Source organism: Agelaius tricolor, unplaced genomic scaffold, assembly GCF_023055355.1.
Source record: "Agelaius tricolor isolate 1412-34295 unplaced genomic scaffold, bAgeTri1.0.p SCAF_18, whole genome shotgun sequence".
Taxonomy (NCBI): Eukaryota; Metazoa; Chordata; class Aves; order Passeriformes; family Icteridae; genus Agelaius; species Agelaius tricolor.
This window is the reverse complement of record NW_027269278.1, coordinates 5,379,076-5,402,060: the sequence shown is the minus strand read 5'-3', so window position 1 is coordinate 5,402,060 and position 22,985 is coordinate 5,379,076. Positions and strand designations below refer to the sequence as shown.

At 40.8% G+C, this 22,985-nt stretch overlaps 1 protein-coding gene across 17 annotated transcripts in view; it reads left to right on the top strand.

The window, feature by feature from the left end:
• TENM2 (teneurin transmembrane protein 2) overlaps window positions 1-22,985 on the top strand; it is an 883,055-nt gene that overhangs the window by 528,792 nt on the left and 331,278 nt on the right. The window contains exon 1 of one of the 17 annotated variants that reach the window (XM_071443129.1): window positions 16,450-17,038. The exons of 15 other annotated variants lie outside the window; for them this stretch is intronic. In XM_071443129.1, coding sequence (XP_071299230.1) covers window positions 16,993-17,038 — 46 coding nt within the window. In that variant the 5' untranslated portion in view covers window positions 16,450-16,992. Of the gene's footprint in view, window positions 1-16,449; window positions 17,039-22,985 lie in introns of those variants that run through there. One more of the 17 variants, XM_071443130.1, reaches the window with a different exon arrangement.

The following is a 22,985-nucleotide window of genomic DNA, read 5'->3' as shown; positions in this document are numbered from 1 at the left end:
TAATATATGTTATATATTATAATTTATAATATAATATAAATATTATATTTATATAGTATTTATATAAAATTATATTTATATAAAATGTAGAAATATCTGTATTTATATAGAATATATAGCTATATAAAATAATTATATATATATATATTTGTATATATACACACATATATATCACATATATATACACATATATATATATATATATACACACACACACTGAAAGTCATGAAAGCACCAATGACTGAAGTCATGAAAGCACCAAAAAGGGTTTGATGGGGACTGAATCCCAAAGCTTTCAAAGACTGCTGTGCCAGCAGCACCAGCTTTAGTTAATCTGTAGTTATTTCAGTTCCTTCTACAACCAATACAGAACCACAATTAAAGTATGCACAGAGTATGACAGTATACTCAGCATACAAAGATTTGTATTTAAGACGTGCAGAACAAAATAAAAAAATCCTTGGTTCATATTTATCCATAGGGCAATTTGATTTGCAGGAATTTATTTGAGTTTTAGGAGGCCACCTTATTTATTTCTCTCATGTAAATGAATGCTTTTAACATACAGCCTCAAATAAAGCCCCCTTATTCCAGACTGAAATGTAATGACAATGTATTGGTTTGGTTATCTCTGGATGTGTTTACTTGCTTGATCTGAAGTAAAACCAGGTGGTTCCATCTTCTTACAACAATTTTACTTCCCTTTCAATGAGTGTGGCTCATTTGAAGTTTGTGAAAGGCATATCCTTATGGAATTCATAGGATTTCATGTTGTGATGCAGCAAGGAGACTTGCTAGAAATTGCCTGTTTCAGGCTGATGATGCAAAACTAGACATCTGTTAAATTAACATCTATCTAACATTTTTGCCTTTCAGTCAAATGCATTCAAAAAATTTAAATGTTTTTTAGCTGTCAAAACAATCTGTCACAAGATATTTATTTTTTTTGTATAATGGGTTACTTAAGGAAAGCAGCATATGGTTGAGTGAGCTGCACCTATGCTGCAGCTTGCCCAGCTCTGCACTACCTGTGAACTACTGGAAGATGCACAGGCTTACATGATTAATTTTTAAATTTGAAATTTAAAAAGCAGAACTTTATACTTCCTAACCTGTTGGATCACTTTATAATTTATGTTTCGAATTAAAAAAAAAAAAAATTGGTAAAGAAACCTTAGAAAATGTTGCTCTGCCTTTTTCTCTTAGAGCAGTCCTTAGGATGGTAAGTACATCCTGCAGTAAATCACAGTGGGAACAAGCCTGCATTCACCTACAGGTTTGTTTCTTTCCTTAATTTAAGCTATTCATTACTTCTCATGTAGAGGAGGATATAATAACACATTAGCAATTACAATTATGCATAATTTTAATAAAACCCTGTAATAACAGGTCCTAATAATGACCAGAACCAAAAAGCCTTTAATGCAATATATAGCACTGCATTGTGCAAGGTTCTCATTCATCAAACTACAGCTTGTGTGTCTTGTTGACATTCTGGGGCTGCTTTTATGTGCTACTTTCAGTCATGTAGCCATGTGCCCTGCCCTATCCTGCAAGAATAGCACTGAGATTTTTCCAGATTAAATTCACAATAAAATCCTGGCCTCATTGAAGTCAATGGGCTTGCTACCTCCAAGCCAGTGAAACCTAAACTGACTGCTTGCATCAGTGTTTTCTGGTAGATAGGCACACTGAAGTCCAACATTAAAGTTGTTTAAGTTATTTATTTCAGAATTTATTTGTATACATTTCTTCTAGGCAGGTTTTGATTTGCATATGCAGGGATTTTACAATGGGGGATTGTGTATCCCCCATTGTAAAATGGGGATTTGTTTTGCTTTTTTCAGTCCCAGGGCACATAAAACCTGTGTGAATGTGAGATAATTTACTCTGGGAATAGTCAGCAGCTTTGCAGAGGGGTAAGATTGAAAGTTCTGAAGATGTGATGTACTTCACCCCTAGGGAGATAAGAAATGTGTCACCCACACCACTACAGCCCTTCAGGGATCTTCTTATGTTGTTCATTCATGGTTTAATTTGGATTCAGGTTGAAGGCAGGAAGAGTATTGTATAAATGTAGGTGCAGAGTTTGTGGTGATGGGGAGTGGGGCTGGGGCCCAGCCTGATCCCTCACTGGCTGCAGCTGTGTGCTCAGGTGAATCATATTGGAGATAAGGAGGCATGGAGTGCCCAGGGGCACTGACCAATCCCACAGGGAGCAGAGGGCACACAGGTGCAGGGCATCAGCGGGAGGGGATAAAAGGCTGGGCTGGAGAGCAACAAGGGCAGACCCTTGCAGCCTTCTGAGGTGGTGTGGTGTCACTGTGTGTGGATAAATACCTGCAGCCCTCTGAGCAGGTAGGGTGTTACTGTGTGTGGATAAATACCTGCAGCCTTCTGAGCAGGTAGGGTGTTACTGTGTGTGGATAAATACCTGCAGCCTTCTGAGCAGGTAGGGTGTTACTGTGTGTGGATAAATACCTGCAGCCTTCTGAGCAGGTAGGGTGTTACTGTGTGTGGATAAATACCTGCAGCCCTCTGAGCAGGTAGGGTGTTACTGTGTGTGGGTAAATACCTGCACCCTTCTGAGCAGGTAAGGTGCTACTCTGTGTGGGCTGAAGCCTTCTGACATTGTGTGAGGGTATCTGTGTATTGTGGCCATCTCAGCTGTAACATATACAGGTATTGCAATAAGTCCCTATATCTCGTTAGTTATTAACACAGAACTGCCCCTTCTCCAGAAGGAGCTCTCTGGGCTCTGGTGTCACTGTGGTGTTTTCAGAGGCAGCATTTGAATCTGGAGAACATATGGGGACATAGACTATGGAAATCATTCACTTAAATGTCACTTCTGTCTTAGATTTGTCATCTAATTTTAATATGTTGAATGCCATGAATATGTTTGATTGTAGTTTGCTTTACAGTGAGTTGTATTTTTTTGCTACTGACTGCGGCCAAAATATGTCCATGTCAATTATAATTATGGGGGGTTTTTAAAAGCTAGTGTCTTGGTTTTTTGTTTGACAAATATGCTGTGTGTCTTAAAGGTGCAGAAACTGTTTTGGGGGATTCTGGGAAAAACTTTACTCTAGTAAAGACTTCCTTATAGTGAGGTAAATGGGTTCTAGTACTAGAGAAAATGCAAATTTTAAAGGTTATATTGTAAGCTATTGTACATTGCTAGAGCCCTGTGGACTTCAGTGGCGCTTGTAGTATTTTAGGGTTTTGGCATGTGGGAATAAAAAACCCCATCCAACCAACTGGGCATGTCCAGCTAGCAGTACCCTCTGTTCTCTCACAGCTGCTCAGGGTTTCCTCCTTTCCTCTCCCTCCTCCTGCCCCAGCTCTGTAGCTGTCCTGGCCAGATCTGATGGAACAGGCAATTCCAGGCTTGTGGCAGAGCCCTTATGGCTGTAGGGAGCTGATCTCTGCTCATTCGAGGGAGTTAGTGAGACTTGTAGGCATTTCAGAGCTTTGAGATGCACACAAGTTTGTGTGTACCCAGCTGAGTGAGTATTTCAAGGAAGGACTGATGGAGAAGCAGATTTGCTCAGAGACACAGGAAGAATGTACCAATGTTAGTTAATTCTTGATTTCTCAAGCCAGTGGTCTAGAAACTAGAACTTTGGTTGTTTTCTTTCTTGTTGCTATTCTGTCTTTACAAGTCATGAGGTGTATGATAACTTTCAAGTTATCCTAATAACTTTGATATATATGATAACTTTCAAGTATTGACATTTTTAGTCAGACTGTGACAATCTGAAGCATGAGCCTTGGCTTTTCTGGGCAGAGGTAGATTGGCAATAATCTTTAGTAGAGATGACAATAATCATTACAGCCTCAGGGCTGTACTGCAGGTCCACTACAGGAGCAGGAAGTGCAGGTATTAACAGCTTGGGTTTTTCCTGCACTGCTTAATAAAATGAGACCCGTGCTTTTGTTTGATATGCTAATAGCAGTCCCTTTAGTTTGTTAGGGAAATCCTTCCTTTGCTGCAGCTTCCTTCTGGTCTGACACACCCTGTGCTGATCAATGGCAAGTTGCTCCTAAATGTCCAAATGTCCCACCGTGCCAGTCAGTCCCCTCAGAGGGAAGGGTGACTGTCTCCAGCTCACCCTGCTCCCCCTGGGCTGCTGCTGCATCCTGGTTTTCTCTCCCCTTCCCCTCACCAGCCTCACTCAGTGCCTTCTCTTTCTGTTCTCCCTCTGCAGGGGCACTCCCTGGCCAAATACAGAGTGGGGTTTTCCAAAAACCCCTCTGGGCAATGGGGGCTGTGGGGGTTTCCCCGTGTGACATCGAGACCCTGTCATCCCCACCTCGCAGGCTGGGGGTTCTGGGGGTTTGAGGGTTTCTGCTGCTGGCCCAGTCAAAGCCAGGCAGGCAGCAGAGGCTGAGAACCTCCAGTGTTATGGAGCATGGACAAGGTACCTCCAGGCTGAGGCACAAAAAATCTGAAGAGTAAGAAAATGGTCTTTAAGTGCTTTTGCCTTAAAATGTGTTCTTGGCTTTCCCTTTATCTCTCTTCTTTCTTCTTTTTCTTAAATGAATACTGTTCTGAAGAAGCAGATTTTGGGAGCATTGTGCTGGGAACAAAAGGATTCTTTCAAAGACTTGTTGCTCAATCTTGTTTACAGGATTTTTCTTTTCCTGAAGCCTTCTAAAGTCTTCTCAATTATTCTCTTCCCTAATGTATTCATATTTGCTGGGATAAAACTTGCTCTATTTTGAGGAGGACTGCACCAAGTGCAGCTCTTCCCAGAGTTTTCTAGGTTAGCTGAGAAAACTGGCAATGACATTGCTTCCCCAGATCTCTGTGCCCTCCCTTTGTCACCACGACTCCTGCTGCTTTCTCTCTCCTTCCTCTGGGTCAGGGCTGCTGCTGCCCCTTCCTTGGCCAGCTCTGCTGGGGCTGCTGCTGCTTTCCCCTTGACCTCCCAGCTCTGCCCCTCCTGACAGCCCAGCCAGACACTCACAGTGAGTCCTGAATGCTCGAGGCTGACTCTAAACTTGGGCTTGAGAGCCTATTTTCCTTCCAGCATCTCCTGTTGGAGCATAATTTCCATGTGTGGTGACTTGTGAGGTGCCCTGCCTTTCTTGCCAGGTGTGTCACACACCTCACACCTGGGTGGCTGAGGAACAATTGCACTTGTCCATGTGGCATTAATAATAATTATGATCATAATCATCTCTGGGAATACATTAATGTTGTTTCCTTACATATGCATTAGGTTAACACTTAGCTAAATAATCATAATTAGCAACTTGAAAATTTTGTGCAAGCATTAGTTATTAAACCCTTAAATGAGTCCTGTGAGGTATCATTACCACCATTATATAAACTGAAAAAATTGACCACATCAAAGATAATTGTCTTTCCCAAGACCCAGCAATGAATCTCAAACTGAGATGTGATTTGATCTCCAAGGCTCTGTTTCAGCCATGGATTTTGCATGCTTTAAAACACTGACTCCCAGGAGTTCAATGGAACTTGTCTGAACAATAAAAAATACTGTTTACATTCTATTTTCTAGACATCATAGAAGAAATAAGTTGTCAGTACTAGCCCTGTGGTTTTTTTGGGGATCCCTACTGCAAATAAAAAAACATTTTTGGGGAATTTAGGATGGCTTCTGTATAACTCTATTAGTAGCTGTAACCTTAGGTGTTGTTTTCTACTTTGAAATAGAATTACTGAAGCAAGATATTACCTGAAAAATTACAAGCTCTGTTAGAATGCTGTTGAAAGTTAACCCAAATGGCACAGAAATGTCATACATAGCTGATTATAATCATGCTTCTGTGTGGATGTTATTTTTGTATATTGCTCTGGTCTGTTTATAACCATTAAGAAGGGAATTATGCACAGTAATGTGTCTAGATTCCAAGGAAGTTATTTGGCCTGTACATTATGATTTTTATTTGTTGCTTGGCTGCAGGACAGCATATGGAGTCATTATCCACTTAATAACTGAAATAGATGCAACCTCCCTCCCCCTGGTGAGCGTGGGGCTGGGAGGAGGCAGCATCTGTCACCTGTGCAGGCAGACTGAGAGGGGCAGGGTCACTCAGGGCTCTCATCTCTGCCTTTTCCAAGAAGAGTTCTTTGCTTGTGGGTTGTTCTGTTGGGTTTGGGTTTTTTTAGGTTGGTGGTTTTTTTTGTTTTTTGTGGGTTTTTTTTGGTGTATTTTTAGTTTTTTTGGGTTTTTATTCCTGGAACATCAATTTGCTAGGAAGGTGTAGGCTCTGCTGTGGGAATGTCTCTTTGCACTGGTACAGAGCTCACTCCTCCTGCCCTGTGTGGCCCAGCAGTGTGCCCAGGACAGCGGGACATGTTTGAGTTCTGGGCAATTTGTGTGCCAAAGTGTGAAAGATTCAGCTGGGGAGATGAGTTTGATGTACTTTGAGGCCACAGAGGAACTGGCTGAGTTAAGATTCCAAGCTACTGATTTGCTTTCAGACTGAAACAGCCACATCTGGAATGTGGTCTTTGTAGCCAGAGCAAAAGTATTTCCATGTTTGCATATTGTTCTTGGGAATATGTACTGATTCTGCATGTCCCTGTCTCCCTCTGTTGTTCAATTTCCTGCTCTTTTTTTGTGTGCTTTTTAATGGCTTTTTTTTTGGTCTTCCTGAATTGTAACTGAGTTGCTAATGGGGCAAGTAAATTTTAATAAGGTTTTTTTTGGTTATAACTTCAAGCGTTTTGCTCAGACTCATGTAAAAGGTGGCATGTTTTTTGGTTTGTTTTTTTTCTTTTTTTCATTCAGCAGCAGTGTAGCTAAAAATTCATTGGAATCCTGTGTTTAATATTGTCAATCTAAAGTGAAAACTATAGTCCTTAATTGTTCACATTGCTAGCAGCCATCAGCTGTGCTCATTTTGGGTTTTATGCATGAGCTAAGCCCATAGTTTATACCTGGGTCTCTGAGAAAATACAAGAACTGTCTCTGCAGGCACCTACAGCATCAGCCTTGTCATGCTGATGACTGTGGCGAGACAGCCCTGCCATTAGTGCTGGCCCTTTGGCATCTCTGTGATCGGTGAGCCCAGCCGGGCTGCTCAGCTATTCACCGCACATCACAGCCGCGATTCTTTCCCAAGGATCTCCGCTCTGCCCTGGCTGGAGCGGTGTCTGTGCTCAGCCGCTGTCACTTCTGCTTTGTATCTCCCGCTGCCCTCGGCTCCGCAGGGCCGGCAGGTGCTGCCCGCAGCGCTCCGGCTGCAGCGAGCGGCTCCCGGGGCGTTCAGGGGCTCTGCCGTGAGGCTGCCCCGGCCCAGGACGGCCATCATCGCCTCTGCCTCCGAAGAGAAACCGTGTGCCGGGCCCCGGGCGGGGGTACCGCCGGGCAGGTGCCGTCCTGAGCGCCCGGGTGCGGTTCGTGCATGCGGGGACAGCGCCCGCGCGTCCCCCCCGCTCCGTGCGCATCCCCTCCGGTCCGTGCGTATCCCCCGGTCCCGCGTATCCCCCGTCCCTCGGATCTCCCGCCCCGGGTGCGCATCCCCCCCGCCCTCGGTCCCTCGCATCCCCCGCTCCCGTTCCTCGCAGCTCTGCCCGGGGCCGGGAGGAGATGCAGCGAGGGAGCGGCTCCGCTTTGCTCCGCTCAGCCCTCGAGCTTCAGGGGATAAGGGGAGCTGCAACAACGATCCTTCCCTTTCCCCAGCAAAAGCAACAGAAAGTGTTCAGCTTGGGCTCGTCTAAAAGGGGGTTTGTTTGCCCAAAAGGTGGTTTCTTCTTGTCCAGCCAACAAAAGACCTCCTCAACTGGAAGGTGTGCACCTGCCCACGGGAGGGGGATTGAAATCAGATGATCTTTAAGGTCCCTTCTAGCCCAAACCACTCTGTGATTATATGAAAGAAAAAAACCAACCCGCAGCCAGAGCTCAGAATTTCTGTCTTCTCCTCACTTTTCTCTCCAGGCAGCAACTGGGCTGGGCAGGGGGAGCACAGGGTGCCTGTGTCCCACCACCTTTGTATGGGGAGGCTGGGCTGCAAAGAGCCCAGCTTTAAGCAAGTGCTGCACTGGGGACAAACGAGTGAAACCCCAGCCTTCCATCCCTCGGTGTGGATGCCACATGTCCTGCTGAGTTTGAACTCAGTTTCAATGCTTTTGGGGCATTGTGCTGTCTGTACCTGAATAGCTCAAGCAGAGGCATCTTCCTTATTTGCCGTTTCAGTAAATATCTCACCTCCTAACAAAACTTGTAACTGTGTTACAGGGTCAGTGAGTGTGCAGCTCTGGTTTGGCAGGCTCAGCCTCCCTGCTGACCCTTCTGGCAGAGGCGTGCCTCTGGGTACCTCTGAGCAGTCATCTCGGCAAGAAGAGGTTTCTCAGTGTGACACAGCAGAGTGCTTGAGTGTTGGGCTAATTCTGAGAGCTGCTTTGAGACCTGCAGGTAAAGCCCTAGAGGAGGTACTGCAGGCAGCCGTGTGCCTGGGCAGGGGCTGCCTGAGCTTCCTGATGGACACACCTGGGCAGCGGGCAAGGGCTGTGATTTCCCTGCCCAGGTGTCCCTGCACTGGAGGTGACTGCAGCCTCTGGTCAGCTCAGAGGGGCACAGCTCATGGGCCACAGGTGTGGGCACTGTGCAGCTCTCCACCCTGAGCTGGTCTGTGCAGCCCAAATGCCTTCGGGGTCACCATCACAGCCAGAGTTAGACCAGGGTGGTGTGAGGCTCCAGAAATGCAAGGCTGTCGGCTGTTTGTCCATGGATGTCATTTCAATGCTCTAAGTAAGAAAAATGCTTGTTTCTTTTGTGTTGGGTGGGTTATCCAGGACTAAAAGTTTCCTCCTGCTATCTTTATGGTAAACATTTGTTTTATCTTGTGGAGTTTAAGCATCAGCAGGTGTTGAAAGTATTTAAGTAATAGCCTTTCTCTGTTTTTAAAGGACCTCTTCATATGCATAAATAAATATTTCCATTCTGGTGAATACCAGAACCTGTGTTGGAACTATTTAGGCCTTAGATCAGACATTACTTGTGATGTTACAATGTGTTTAGCTAATTCTTAACACACTGAGGAGTGTTTTGAAATGAAATTCACAGTACTATGTGCTTCTTCACACATTTAGTTTCTTTGTCACGAACATGTATTGGTTGATGACAATTAATAGTCTGTGAATTTGGCTGACAGCAAACCTGTTAGTTGAAACAAAAACTAGGTGCTATAGTAGTGATAAGGGCAACAGAATGCTGATATTATGCTTTATGATTTATGCTTTGTCTGGCTTCACTCATATCCTTTATGCTAAAAACCCCCAAAACGGCAGCAGCATGGTATTGCTTTACATTATTATAGTTACTTTGAAACCTTAATCAGCAGAAAAATCTATAACAAATAACGTTATATAAAATTTCATCAGGGATCCACGTGTTTCTCCATTGAGTTCAACAAGCACAGTTTAACTGGAGAGGAAAAAAAAAACAAAAGAAAACAGGAAGTTCATGGAAAGAGGAAATGGAGGTTATTGGACAATTTGAAAAATTTCAACACTATAACATTTCCTGTCTGCTTTGTGGTTTGGGTTTGTTGTGTGTTTGAGAATGTTGTTGTGGTTATTTTTTGGTTTTGGGTTTTTTAACAAAATTATACCGCTTAATTGTTGTGCTTTTGGTGCTTGCTAAGATGAGCACTTTCTGGGAAGTGTTTGTGGTGACTCTGTCATGTTGTATGGTGTAGTTATTATCTATTCCTGGCAGCTTCCAGAGGGGTTTTTTTTAGGTATTCAGAACCTGAAGTTGTACCATTTTATCCCAGATTTCATAAGTAAGGGTGAGGTAATTGTCAAAGAGCGTTGGCTGTTAAGTAAAGTTTGGAATTGCGTCCGTGACTGTCACAGGATAGAGCACGTCAAAAATGACAATGCCTGTAATAAACCGGCTGGGTGAAAAATAGTAAAAGCAAAAATAGTTCTCTCTTCTTTTTGTTTTAATTACTTTTTCACTTTGTCAGAAACTGTTTGTGAGAAAGCTTTTGCTTTAATGAGTCTGTCTTCATAAAGTTGAAGAACATTTCAAATAACAGCCAGATAGTTCACCCATGCTCTTAGTCAGCTGTATGAAAGATGTGGCACAGTCTCAATTGAGTTTCCATGGAATCAAAATCTGTATATTCTTAAGAAAAAAGAAATCTAGGGGAAAAAAAAGAATGTTATTATTAAATTAGGATCATTCTTAAATATAGTATATTACTTAATATTGATGATTTTAAGAGAATTAATATATCTAAAAAGCCATACCTTGCTATTTATAATCTGATCTGGTTGCATTTCAGAACTGTGAAACAGTTAACATAAAACCAGACCTAAAATGTGCATTTAAATATTTTTTTAAGTTTTAATCATCTGTAATGTCATACTCACTTTTTTTAGCATTTTTAATATGCATATGCTTTTTTGAACACTTCTGTTATTTTTTAACAATTTACTTCAGATACTATATCTTAAAGTTCTGAAGGGTCAATCACATCAAGCTCTTGCTGTTCTCAACATTCTAATCAGCACTTCACATTGACCAATTTTAGTACCTTTTGCTTCAGTGTGCACTTTCTTAGGGGTATAGCAGGGATAAACACAGGAACAGCTTTTTGGTTCATACCATGGATTTGCCAAAACCAGTGTCCTGTGTCTGATGGGAGCTGAGGAAATGCCACATTCAGGGTGCTTTTTATGCCGTGTCAACCCTTGTTGATGGAATTTCCCTCCATGTGCTACACCAAACCAGATGGGAAGTAACCAAACTTTCTTGACCCTGCCTCCCCTTTGTCTTACCAACTCACTGGCTTGAGTCAAAGTCTAGATGCAGCATGGAGGTGTTTAATCAAAGGAGCTTTTCACTCCTATGGCAAGTTGGATTTGGTTTATGAGATAAATGGAATTTTAGGTGTTCTGTTATGGTATACAAGTCCTCTTGATCGTTACATGAAACAACTTGAAGCAGTTAATGAATTGTCAGGTGTTGCTAACAGGGTGTAGACCCAATCCTGTAAGACCTCTGTGCTATAAATATAGTGGGAAAAGTGGAGTTCTGGTACAAAAATTGTGGATCAGGACACAAGTGAACAGGAGCAAGTTAGAAAAATGCAAGGCCTTTGTTGCTGTTTTTCACTTCCTTTGTGGTGTCCTGTATTAGAGAGCCAATTTGGTGTTTTCAACTTGTAACTTTACTCTGAAAATAAAAACTTATTAATTTATAAAATAGTCATTCTGAAAATAAAAAGTTATTCCTTGCCTCCATTTTTTGGTCATCTCTTGCAGCTTTTTGGCGTCCTTGGCTCATGGCACAGATAAAACTTGGCTCCAGCAGGGCAGCAGGTCTTTGTATCCTGACATAAAAGCAAACAATTTCAAAAGGTTTATAGATGTGGTTCTGTGCTTCCACATTTTCAAGGAAATGTGCTTGTGTCAAGATCTGCTCACAAAAAAAGAGGAGTTTTTTGATTACCCTGGTTGTTAGGCAATGACAGCAGTGGCCTTCTAATTTGTTGACATCTTTCTGCTTTTTGCCATCTGTATCATAGGTGTAGCAAAGCAGTGTCTATAGAGGCTGGAATTGAATTCACAGCAGAAATAATCTCAGAATAGAAGTCAGCCTTGAATATAGGTCAAGTTAGTGCACAGGAAACCAACACATCTTCAAAGCTGTGGCTCAGAGAGTGCTCAAGGGTATACTTAAGGTATGAATGTTGCATATTAATTCAGGGGACTGGGCAGTAAAACTGGGCTTTGTTCAGTTTCCAAGTGTGTTGCCCTGTACTCTGACATAAATTGTGCACTCGGTGAATCCGTGTGCTCTGTTGTCTCAGCGTAGATTTGTATTTCATGTAGAGAACTTAAATTACGCAGTTGTGAAGAACAGGCTTTAGGAGCCTTGCAGTGCTCTCCTGGAAGCCAGCCTTTGTCTTTGCAGGCAGAACGTGCCTACAGAGCATGGAGGAGCTCTCAGCCTGTGGCAGGAAGAAATTAGGCACACCTGAACCTTGTAGGTAAATTATTCTTTGCATCCCTAATGCTAATTGAGGCACAGGAGGTTCACCTGAACTGGCTGCTGTTCAGGCACAGATGAAAGTAATGGGTTTACTGCTGGTTTAAACAATGTAAATCTTCTGTGGGAGATACTTCAGGAATTGTTTGAGCTACTGAGGATTCTTGAAAGGCCTCAGCATGTGACTATAATTGGAGAAAAATTCTAAATGGAAATGTAGGATGCAGACAACAAGTTGGTGCTACAGAAGTCTGACTCTTGAAATGTCATTTTAATGCATCTTCCTCTATGGTTTTACAAATAAATACAAGGGTGGGGTGGAATTACATGTCCTTTGAAAATTCTGTACCCAAATAGTCAAGAACATACTGATTATCTCCTATTTTAGTACTTTAGCAGAATTTATAGAAGTACTGATTTCCATTCATTCATGAAATGATTGGTTTCAAAACATATTAACACTTATTTTTTATGGAATATAGAAAACTAGAAATTAACTATGTAAATAAAATAATAACTTAGGTATTAGTTATTATCACTGACTGAGTAGACAATGATAGGAATCAAAGATTATTTTCAGTAGCCATTAAGAAATCTGCATGAGTCATTACAAGCTGCTTTTGCTGGGGTTTTCTTTTTGTTTCCTTTTCAGAACACTTGGCTATCCCTTCTATCATGTAACACAGGCAGTTGTAGATCAATTTGTTCAACCATGCATATAGTGAGTAAGGTTGTACTGTTTGGACCAAATGGAGGCCATAAACAGTTTTAATTTATAATGATGCTATCACATGTATGCAGTTATGCTCAAAAAGCAGAGTTTAAGTGGTTTTATTATTCATAGCAGCAAAAGCATCACAGTTTTTCTTCACCCTGCCAGGATGTTGTAGCTTAGGCTTGTGCAAGGTCTTTATTTTGTGCCTCTCACCACTAAAATTATGTCTGATCCTGATGCTTCTTTTACCACACCAACTGCATTTCTCATTGTAAATTGGGTGCTGGGAAGTTAAATTTAGGCAATTTAAGACACGAGGGATTTTCTTGTATGCTCTGCCTTCCTTCTAGCTCTTGTGCTCCTCCTGTATTCCCTCTGAGCAGAGAACAGATCCATTCTAGGGAGTGGAGGCTGGGGAGAGATGAAGGGCCACACAGTGCCCTTATAATTTTATAATGCTTGTGGTGTTAGAGATCCAAAGATATTATTGAAACAGGGCTTTGGGAGATGAAGGTGGTACGTTTTATTAAACCAACAGATGTAACTGAAAGAAGAAAAAAATAGATGCTCTCAGAGACAGTCTGTCTTGAGGTCTGAAACAGAGGAAACAAAATCAAAAGGCTGGAAAAATTAATGTTGTGTTTGTATCACCCAAAGAATAGATAATTGGCAAAGAAAGGCTTTGCTAGATGCAAAATAGAGAAGGATATTGCCAAGGGAAAGTGGTCATTGGCTCTTCTGCAAAACCAGAGCTTTTCCTTCAACTGCAAAGGACTTGCAGTGAGAGTTTCTGGCCAGGAGCCCCTGTGATGGGTGGGTGCTTTCCCAGTCTTTTGCCACTTTCTTTCCCCACTGTGTGCTCTGTGATGCCCCATGTGAGGCCCTGTGTTTTCCTGAGAGGTTTGTAGGGGCTGGGGCTGGATTCAGCACCATTGGAACACAGCAGTGTGGTCAATGTTCTGAAATTGTTCTGTTCCTCCAGAAGTTTGAGGTCACTGAGGGTGTGTTTGCATGTGGACTAAAACACACAGCAGAACTATCCAGATTGCTGGCAGAGTAGACAAGTGTGGTACCAAGAGGTTTTCTGTGATTAAACTCAAACCTGGCTTCTTCAGGTAAGATTGAGGGAAAAGCTCTGGTTTAGTTATTTTCTCTGTAATGGTGAAAATGTAAGAAAAGGTCTGGAAATCAGCTATTTCTATCTCTGCACAAAATGGCATTGCTAGTACATTTCTGTGTGTAGTTATTTTGTAATGGTGTGGTGCTGGTCTGCTCCTGCAGTAGCGCTTGAGGAAGCTTAAGTGGAAGCACATTTAACAGCAGTAAAATAGAGTTTTCTCACTCATCTTCATCAAAGCCTTGCCTGTCTTATGGAAATGTGGCTGATTTATAGAGTAACTTCCATAGGAGAATGACTTGCCTTGCTCACTGGAGCTGTAAGGAGTCAAGCAGTTCAGTGTCCGAACGCTTTTAGTTCGAACACAAGGTCAGTTCTTATAGAAAACAATTTATTTTCTTCAATGTATAAGCTCATGCTTGATTTTAGCCACACAGTCTTATGCCTTTCATGAAAACAAACAAGCTGCATGCATGTTTTCAAGTGTTTTGTTGACCTTGGATGCAAATGCAGCCATTTGATTCCATTGTGAATTTGTAGATAGGCCTGTGAGAGTGAATAAATACTTCTGGAAGTACGTATGTATGTGTTTGCATTTCCTGAAAGTTGTTGTCATGGATATAATCTAGTACATTGTAAGAGATGTGGAAACTTCTTATCAAGACTTGCATGAGAAAAGCAATTTACAAGTAAGGGTGAGAAAATAGAAAATGAATGGGAAACAGGAAAGATCTCTCCCCTAATTGTTCCTGTTACTCATTTTAAGCAGAGGAGCTTCTTACAGCACTTGGGACTTATTTTTGCTTGTTTTCTTTTCAGAAGGTAGTGAGGCAGCTCCTTTAGAGTATTTACTAATAATACTCTGGGAAAAAATGCAATAACTAAACTCATGCATCTGTTTCTCCCTCATCTTTGTGTCCCCCTGAAATTTCAGGTGGTGTTAATTTCCATAAAACAGGAGACCTTTAAAACAGTCTAAGCAATCTATTGGACTCCTTACAGCAGCAGAGCAGGAAGGAATTCTTGATCCATCACACAAACTGGGATGTGTTGGGTCAGCTAGTGGTGCATTGATACACATACAGAGAGATTTAAAAGCCCATTGTTCTCATGAATATTTTTGTCCTTATGGTAACTTTAAGTTCACGTGATGAAAGTTGCTTAAAAAGGTTAGTGAGAATCTGATTTTAATAGATCTGTATATAAGTCAGTGGATTCCCAGTCTCCAGGGGGAAAAAAAAAAAAGAGGTGAAATGCTGCAGAAATCACAAATTTTTCAATAGGTTAGGGCTTGCAAGTTTAAAAGAGTTGTTTTGCACATGTTGCAATACAGATGTGAAAACTGGATTCCATCTGTCCAGCTCTTACTGTGATGGTTTTTGATGAGATTCTGGAGGCAAACATTCATAGAAAAACATCAATTCTTACAAGTTTTGTGGTATAATGATATGGAATTACCCTGGGTTGAAACTGACCCCTGATTCCCTGATATTTTTTGTGAATTCCTCTTTATAACCTCCTCTCTGGAACTAGAAAACCCTTACAAAAGAGGATACCAAGTTATTTAAAGCTGTTGAAATATTCCTTTAGGCTACCTGAGTACCTTCAGACCCAGATGCCAGAATGTAGCACTGTGTGGCTTTCATGAGCACTCTTCTGCACAGTCCACAGCTAGATCCAGGTTTTTTACCTTCTTTCCTTTTCCCTAATGCAGTTGATGTGGTAGGATCCACTAGTCCAAATAGGGTGCTGCAGCAAAGAAAAATATCTGTTTTAAGGTTTCTTCCTATGTCATGTTGGCTCCATGAAAATCCTAATGTGGTTGTGGGCTTGTGTCGGTTCTGCAGACAAGGACTTTGTGTGCTTTGGGCCAGCTGACCAATTGCCAGTTGGCAAAAAGCCCATTTGCCCTGACCATGTAAAGGTAGATGGTATGAACAAAGCAAATCACAGAGGCTGCACTGATGTTACATGTTGTAGTTAGGTTCATTGGAAGGTTTTTTTTCCTAAGACCAAAACAATCTATGCACATTCCACCCCCATCTTGCATGAAAATGTACGAGGACTAAATGTGTGGATCTCTTCTAATGGGAATTCAAAGTTAAATTTGAAATTTGGGCTTTAGCTTGTTATTAATTTTTAAAAAACATTGGAAATATGAACATATGTCTGATGCATTCCTTTCAAAATGTTAGTCCTGGGTCAAGTTTCTTCTTCTCTGACCACTTTAGAGCAACTTCATCTAGAAATTCCAGGATTAATAAAATTAAGTGTCTATAATACCTTTTATAAAAACAGATTTATCCAGGCTAATATGTTTTGTTGCTATGATAACTCAGTTATCAACATTAAACATTTGTTCAGTTCATTTGTTTATCAGTGGCAGTTTGTTAGTAGTTATAAGTAGAATTCCATCTGCCAGTTAAACTAGATTGGAAATTAATGAGAAATTAGCAGCTCCCGGTTTTTTGGGGGGACAGGGGGAGGCGTCTCTCCTAATGAATATATGAAGTTAATAGCATATAAATGCATCTCCAGGAGCTGGTTGGGGGGCATCTCAGGTACGCTGCACACAAGTGTGCCAGTCAGGCGCAAACAGGCACACACTGTGATTATCTCAGTTTTCAAACCTGGAAGAGACAAGAACGTGTTGCTAAATGAGAGAGGCAGTATGTCATGCTCACTGAGATAAAAACAGAAGCTGCCAGACACTTTGGCTTTATTCTGCGAATTCTTTGCTTCGAAACTCTCCTCTTTTCTTCCGGCTGATTCTGCCTGCCGTTCTCATTCTCCCTCCTTCGCTCGCTGCTGTCGCGATCCCTCTCTCATTGTTCTCTCCCTCTTGCCCGTCTTTGATGCACATACGTTGTCACATTTCATTGACTCTCCCCTCTTCTCTGTTCTTACACTCACGCCTAGTGGTGCTTCAGCCAGAGCTCGCAGCCTCTCCGCCGAGTTTTAGTCATGTGTGAAGCTCAGTTTGATCGAGCGCTCCTTTTCTGCCTTTTCGCTCTCGCCAAAGATTAAAAGGTGGCGTCACATCGCTCCCCGGCTTTTTCCCGCAGGAGGGACTTAAAAGGGACAACAAAAACTAATCACTTTCAATAAGCGTTTTCTTGCGAAAAAGGGACTTGGCTGTGCGATTCGAGGCCGGTGCTAAGGATTGGGAAGGCTGGAGGATGCTTCATACTGCTAACAAGGGAAGGAAGCCTTCAACTGAGGCAGGTAAGAAGTGTCTGAATCCCAATGTTTTATGGAGTGCTCGCTCGGAGCGGCGGATTTCAGCCTTCGGTAACTGAGGCAGGCAACTGCAGCAAGAGGCAGCATCGGTGTGGTATCAGATTCCTTTTGTTTAACATGTAAAGTCTGTGCTGGAAATTGAATTAGAGATGGGGTTCTGAGAGCCCTGTATTCACAATGACTGCTTGTTCCCCCCCCCCCCCCCCCCCCTTTTCTCTGTGTATCAAAATAAATCAGAGAGCCAGCTTTTGTGAAAGCTGGACTTCGCTTAAGGTTAAATTCAGTGCTGAAATCTCAGTGTAAGAAAAGCTTTAGAGTCTTAGAACCCTCAGGGAGCTTGCATTCTGCAATTTGATTCCAACAGCTCAATTTAAAAAATGATTTACTTATTTACTATTTATTGTGCAAGGTAAAATCTAGCATTGAGTTTAGGTCTAGGTGAATATGGTTTGTTTGCCTGGCGTTTTGTCGGATGAATAGCTATACCCTTTCAGACATACTGTAAAACCTATTTCGTGTTTATGTTTTGTAAATTGAGATTAAGTAGCACCCTGAATGAAATACGTGACTAAAACTCATAAAATGCATCTGTGTTTAGTAAAGCAATCACCAAATTAGAATAATGGATTTATGTCAGTTGTCAAATGGAGTTAACTCTGAAAGTGCTGTCCACAAGTGCACTTGGATTACAATAAAGGGCTTTCTGTTTAACAGTTATTGAGAGGAGCTAATTTATCAGGCAAAGCCTATGAACTTAAGTCTCGTGATAATATAAAATTCTATAGCCTAAAGGGTTTGTGGTTTTGGGAAACGTACCCTTTTATTCTCTATAAAAATACATTAAGGTTTTATAGGGATTCAAAAGGCAAAAATAATTTTAGTAAGTGCTTTTTATTCACAGCTGGAATATTTAACTATTGGGACGCCTGTTTCTGTTCATCCCCGGCTTTAGTGCCTTTTTCCTCTCCCTACATTTTACAGTTGCTCTCTGTATCAGCAAACTGACTCAAAATAGGAGGAAGGGATTCTGAGCAGCAGTTCTATTCTGAATTTCATTGTCACACTGAAGAGTGAGCAGGCAGTCAAGGAGAGTTAGACCATTATTAGGGCTCGGGAAGGAAGCAAATGCTGTTGTAGTGATCAGAGTTATTTGCAAAGTGGAGCACTTGCTGGCTGGCTGTGAGCAGAGCTGGGGGAAGCTAACTTGGTAAGCTGTCATCAACATCGATGGCTGGGCGCAGTGTCGTGGTGCAGCCCTACAGATGGGCACCCTGCAGAGTGACATGGATGTGTTTGCCTGAGAACTTTGCTCCTGATGCAGGTCCCCCCAAGGCTGGGTGCTGCCCGCAGTGCCCCAGCAGGGCTGGGTGTGTGTGCGGGGCTGCCTGGGGCAGGCACCAGCTCAGGGGCACTGAGCCCCCAGGGAAGCACAGCCTCCCCTGGGCAAGGGCACTTCAAGCCCTGCTCCTTCCTTCAGTGGTAGTTAATCGTGCACTTTCATCCTCATACAAAGGCACAGATTTTATTTTTTTTTTAATTTTTTTTTTCCTGAAAGCTTGTAGTCAGAACTTGCAAATGTTTCACTGTTTTTCTGTGCATATTTTTACTTCTTAACGATGGTTTCGCTGAACTTGTTTATTTTTCGGCATTGGAATTGCCACTCCAGCTCTGTTTCACCTTTCAAAATGTTTCTATATGTTCTTCCAAGTTCTTTTTATGCTTCAGTTCTGTTTAGGCACATGTTGGGTCAAACTGAAATTAGGAGTAACTTCTCTGACAAAAATAGAAGTTCTGGATGTAATGTGGTACTTTAAATGGTATTTTGTGACTTAAAGTATATCTGAGTATAAATAGGAGATGAATTCTGGTAGGAATTAGTCATGAAGACTTAGGTCCTTATGAAATGGCAGGAAAGTGGAAGGTTGAAGCTGAGCCACCTTGATCTGCTTGAGCCCAGAATGCAGGATCTGAATTGCAGAGGATTTATCTCTGCTTTTGGCATTTGCTAACTCTGCCCTACTCGATGTTAAATGGGTGATTAATAGAAATAGCAGCATTTTACTGATGTTCCAGTAGATGTTGCTGGAGAGCAAAGTTAAGATTACTTCATCTAGAGAAAGAAATGCAGTGAGATTACAAAAACCCAAGAAAAACCTGGTAGTTCCATAATATGAGATCAATAATTTTTACATCATTATTGTAGGTGCTATTCCATCTGAAAACCTGAAGAGACACGTGCTGATATGAGGCACATGCAGATACAACCATGTGTCTTTTCTAAAGGTTTTTAGTTTTTCCTTACCTCTTCAAATTTGATCACTGTTATTGACAATGTTGGATCTGTGTTTTCTTAAAGGAAGGGCTGAAAGAACATCCCTGAAAGTTAGGGGCGTTTTTGTTTTGTTTTTTGTTTTGTTTTAAATAAAGCCACAAAATGCAGGTGTTTAATTATAAACTAAGATAATAAGATAAATAAATACATGCCACCTCAAAATTTGAGTTCTAATACCATGAAGTTGCTTTCCTTTGAGAATAGCAAGACCTTACCACATCAACACAATAAAAGACAAAAAACCCCCTCTTAATTTGTAAGATATTTTATGTGTGCTTTTTTATCTATTAACAATTGTGAGTTAGCATCATCTTATGTGATTAAATTCTGAGAGAAGCCCTATGATGAGTCTCAGATCAATAAATTGTAAGCACCTAATGGCAAATGTGTGAATAGTAAATGGTGATGTTCTATGCTAAAACTACTGGTTTAATTAATCTGATAAAATGATAAAGCAGTCCCAAAGGAGTGGAGGATTTTAGTATACAGGCACTAACTGATGCAATTTCAGGCAACCACTGACCTCTATCTGTGGGAATATTTATTTTTGGAGATGATCATCAACAGTAACTGATTTCAAATTCAAAACACTAATGTGTGTTGTGTTTCTTTAATCCTAGCTTTTCATGTAAAGCAGGATAAATATGCAAAACTTAGGCTAGTCCTGCTAAAAATATGATCTTTCTGTGTGCAACTGGTTTGTACTTCTTTGTACCTTAAATTAAAAAAGGAAAGAATTGTTTGAAGACCTTTTAGAGAAGATATCTCAGTTTTTAGAATTAAAATTACTATGTTTGACTGAATTTTATAATACATAGGAGCATGCTTTTATTTTGCATTCTGCTTAATGTGTAAGAAAATTTCAACTTTGGCTTATAATTGGGAAAAAAATGCACATAGAAAAATGGGTGGCAGATCTCTTCAGTCACCTCATGTAATTAGCATTGTATGCTATTTACTTATTGTGGCTTAGATTTAGTATTTTTATGGGGTTTGCAGATGCATGTGCCAAAATGTTTTTAATCTGAGCAGCTTTAGGTTGATTGGGGTTTTGTTGTTGTTGTTGATTGGGTTTGGGATTTTATTTCCAATATAGGTTTGCTATTGCTAATAGGGATTTCTTTAATTTATTGCTCAATTTGTGCCTGCACACAACTGTGTACATGCTAAGGTAATTCCTTAACCTTCAGAAAACTGTCTGTGTACCTGGTATGCAGAGGAAGTGAAATCTTTCTGCATTTCATGAGTATAGTTTCGGAAATGTAACACTAAATGTATTTATTGAACAGGGAGTAGTTGTTGTTTTCCAACTTAGTAGTTCCCATTGTTTTAGTGGCCATTAGCTATGGCCATTAAATGTTGTGTCTCAGTTGGCCGTGGCCAAAAGTTCATGAGCACTTTGACATTTTTAAAATTCTGTGTCATTCAGAAAAATAAGCCTGACTTTTTCCAGTGAGAACATCACCAGAATTATGTTCTCGTACCTTCCTCCCAGACTTGTCAATTCAATGAAATGGTACATAATTTAGTTTAAAAGATTGTAATATGTCACCAGTTTCTAAAGAGAATTCCCTGTTGAAAACATTGGCAAATTCAGTTTAAAGGCTTATGACACAATATAGCCCTAAGGAATAAACTTTTATCTTTGTATTTCTCAGTTCTCAAAGTCACAAGGAGAAAAGCAAGCATACTTGTATACTGGAATTTTATTTAGGATGTCTCTCCTGAAAGCTCAGAATAGCTACACAGGGTCAGTAATTCTGGCCACAATTGAGTTCAGTGCCATATTTATCAGAAGCAGCAATAGTGCATTTCTAGCTTTGTCTCTGGATGCTTTTTATATATAAACAACATCAAAAATCTGAATCGGTGTATTTTAATTTAAGCCCATTTGAAATTTAAAAATACTTACCTAGTCTCACATTATTGGAACTGAGGAGGAATATATATCTAGGAATCTGCAGTAAGTTATTGACATATAAAGCTGGGATGTGTACACAGGGAAATGTACTGCAGATAATAGTAATTTAATGACTTATTTGTGAGGCTGGCATCCATATCAGAGACTATGATAGTACCATTAAAATAGGTAAATAAAAATGTGGGAAAAAGTAATTTTAAAAACTAGAAATAGGATTTGGCAATGAAGTCATCTTAAAAATCTTCTACAAGAGGACATGGTTGTATATATTTTCCTCATTCATGATGCAGTAACTCAAAGTATGGGATGTAAGTTCTTTTAGCTGTATTGTGTAGAATATATTTAGCTAGCACAGTTCTTACTCTATGCATGCAATTTTGGAAGATACGGAGATCAGTTGCTATCTATAGCTCATATTGATTTAATAAAATTCAACCTGTAGCTCATAACTGATTCCAAATCAAATAAAATTTGGATTCTCTTATCACGTGGAATATGATTCTAACATGGTAAAACACTGCATTAGAGGGCTTTATCCCCCTGCCCTCAAAAAGAAATCATTTTTAAAAAGCAAAAAAGCTTTTTAGAGAAAGCTTTTTTAGAGCAGGACATTGGTTTTGGATTGTTCTCCTAAACTTAGCATTGTCTGTGGGATTTCAGGAATATAATCATATGAAAGTGTCTTATATGTGGGCCTTGTCTGTAAAACATTCTAAGTGTTAGAAAACCCAATATACATTTGCCAGGAATGTTGTTATGGACCTGAATACTGAGTATTTTCAGTTGGAGAATGTGCCTTTGAGTTTTCACCTGTTAATTCTGTATATATTTGTGCTAATGCCTCTTGTTGTATTTGACCACACAGTCCCACCAAGTAATGGCTCTTAACGGTGCCAGTTATTCTAACATTGTTAGGGAAGAACATAGTCTCTTCTGTTCCCCTCATTTCTCTTTGTTACTGGATTAGTGTCTATTTTGAATAGATTTGAGTTGACAAATTCAACTCCTTCAGTCCTTTCTGTTTGGTCTAAATGTCAAACCCAACACAGGCTTTTGTGGAGGACTTTTTTTCCCCTGGCAGCACAATGGGGACGAGGAATCTGCTGCAAGATGTTGTCCTTTGGTGGGGCACCAAGGCTTCTGCTGAGCTGGGAGAGACTGTCTCCTCTCCCCACACACACAGTAATACCTGTTTCTCAGTAATTCAGTGTGTCTGGCCTGTAATACTCCCTCCCCAGCAGATATTAATGCTAAATGAAACCTGGTTTATCTCAGTATTTATGTTGATATTCATAGTTGTAGCCTAATTCTGTACATAACTGATAATGTGTGGTGTGTTTGTGTTGGAAGGACACAAAGAGAAGAGGGGAGAAAAAACAACAAGAGATTTTTGCAGGAAAGATAACATTTCTGAGAACGGTGTGGGATTAAAGTCAAAACTGTAACATCAGAGACTGAATGCAGATTTCTTTTAAAGTCAACCTATTGTACTATTGCTCTGGTGTGAGTGCATGGACATAAATAATGTATATGTGCTATACATATATACATGCAGTCTCTAGAGGTCAGTAGAATGTAAGGAATGGACAGATGTTCAGTTTTCTAATATGAGACTTTGAGATGCAGCATATCAGTTGTTGCAACCTAGAAAAAGATGAATATGTTTCTAATGAAATTTG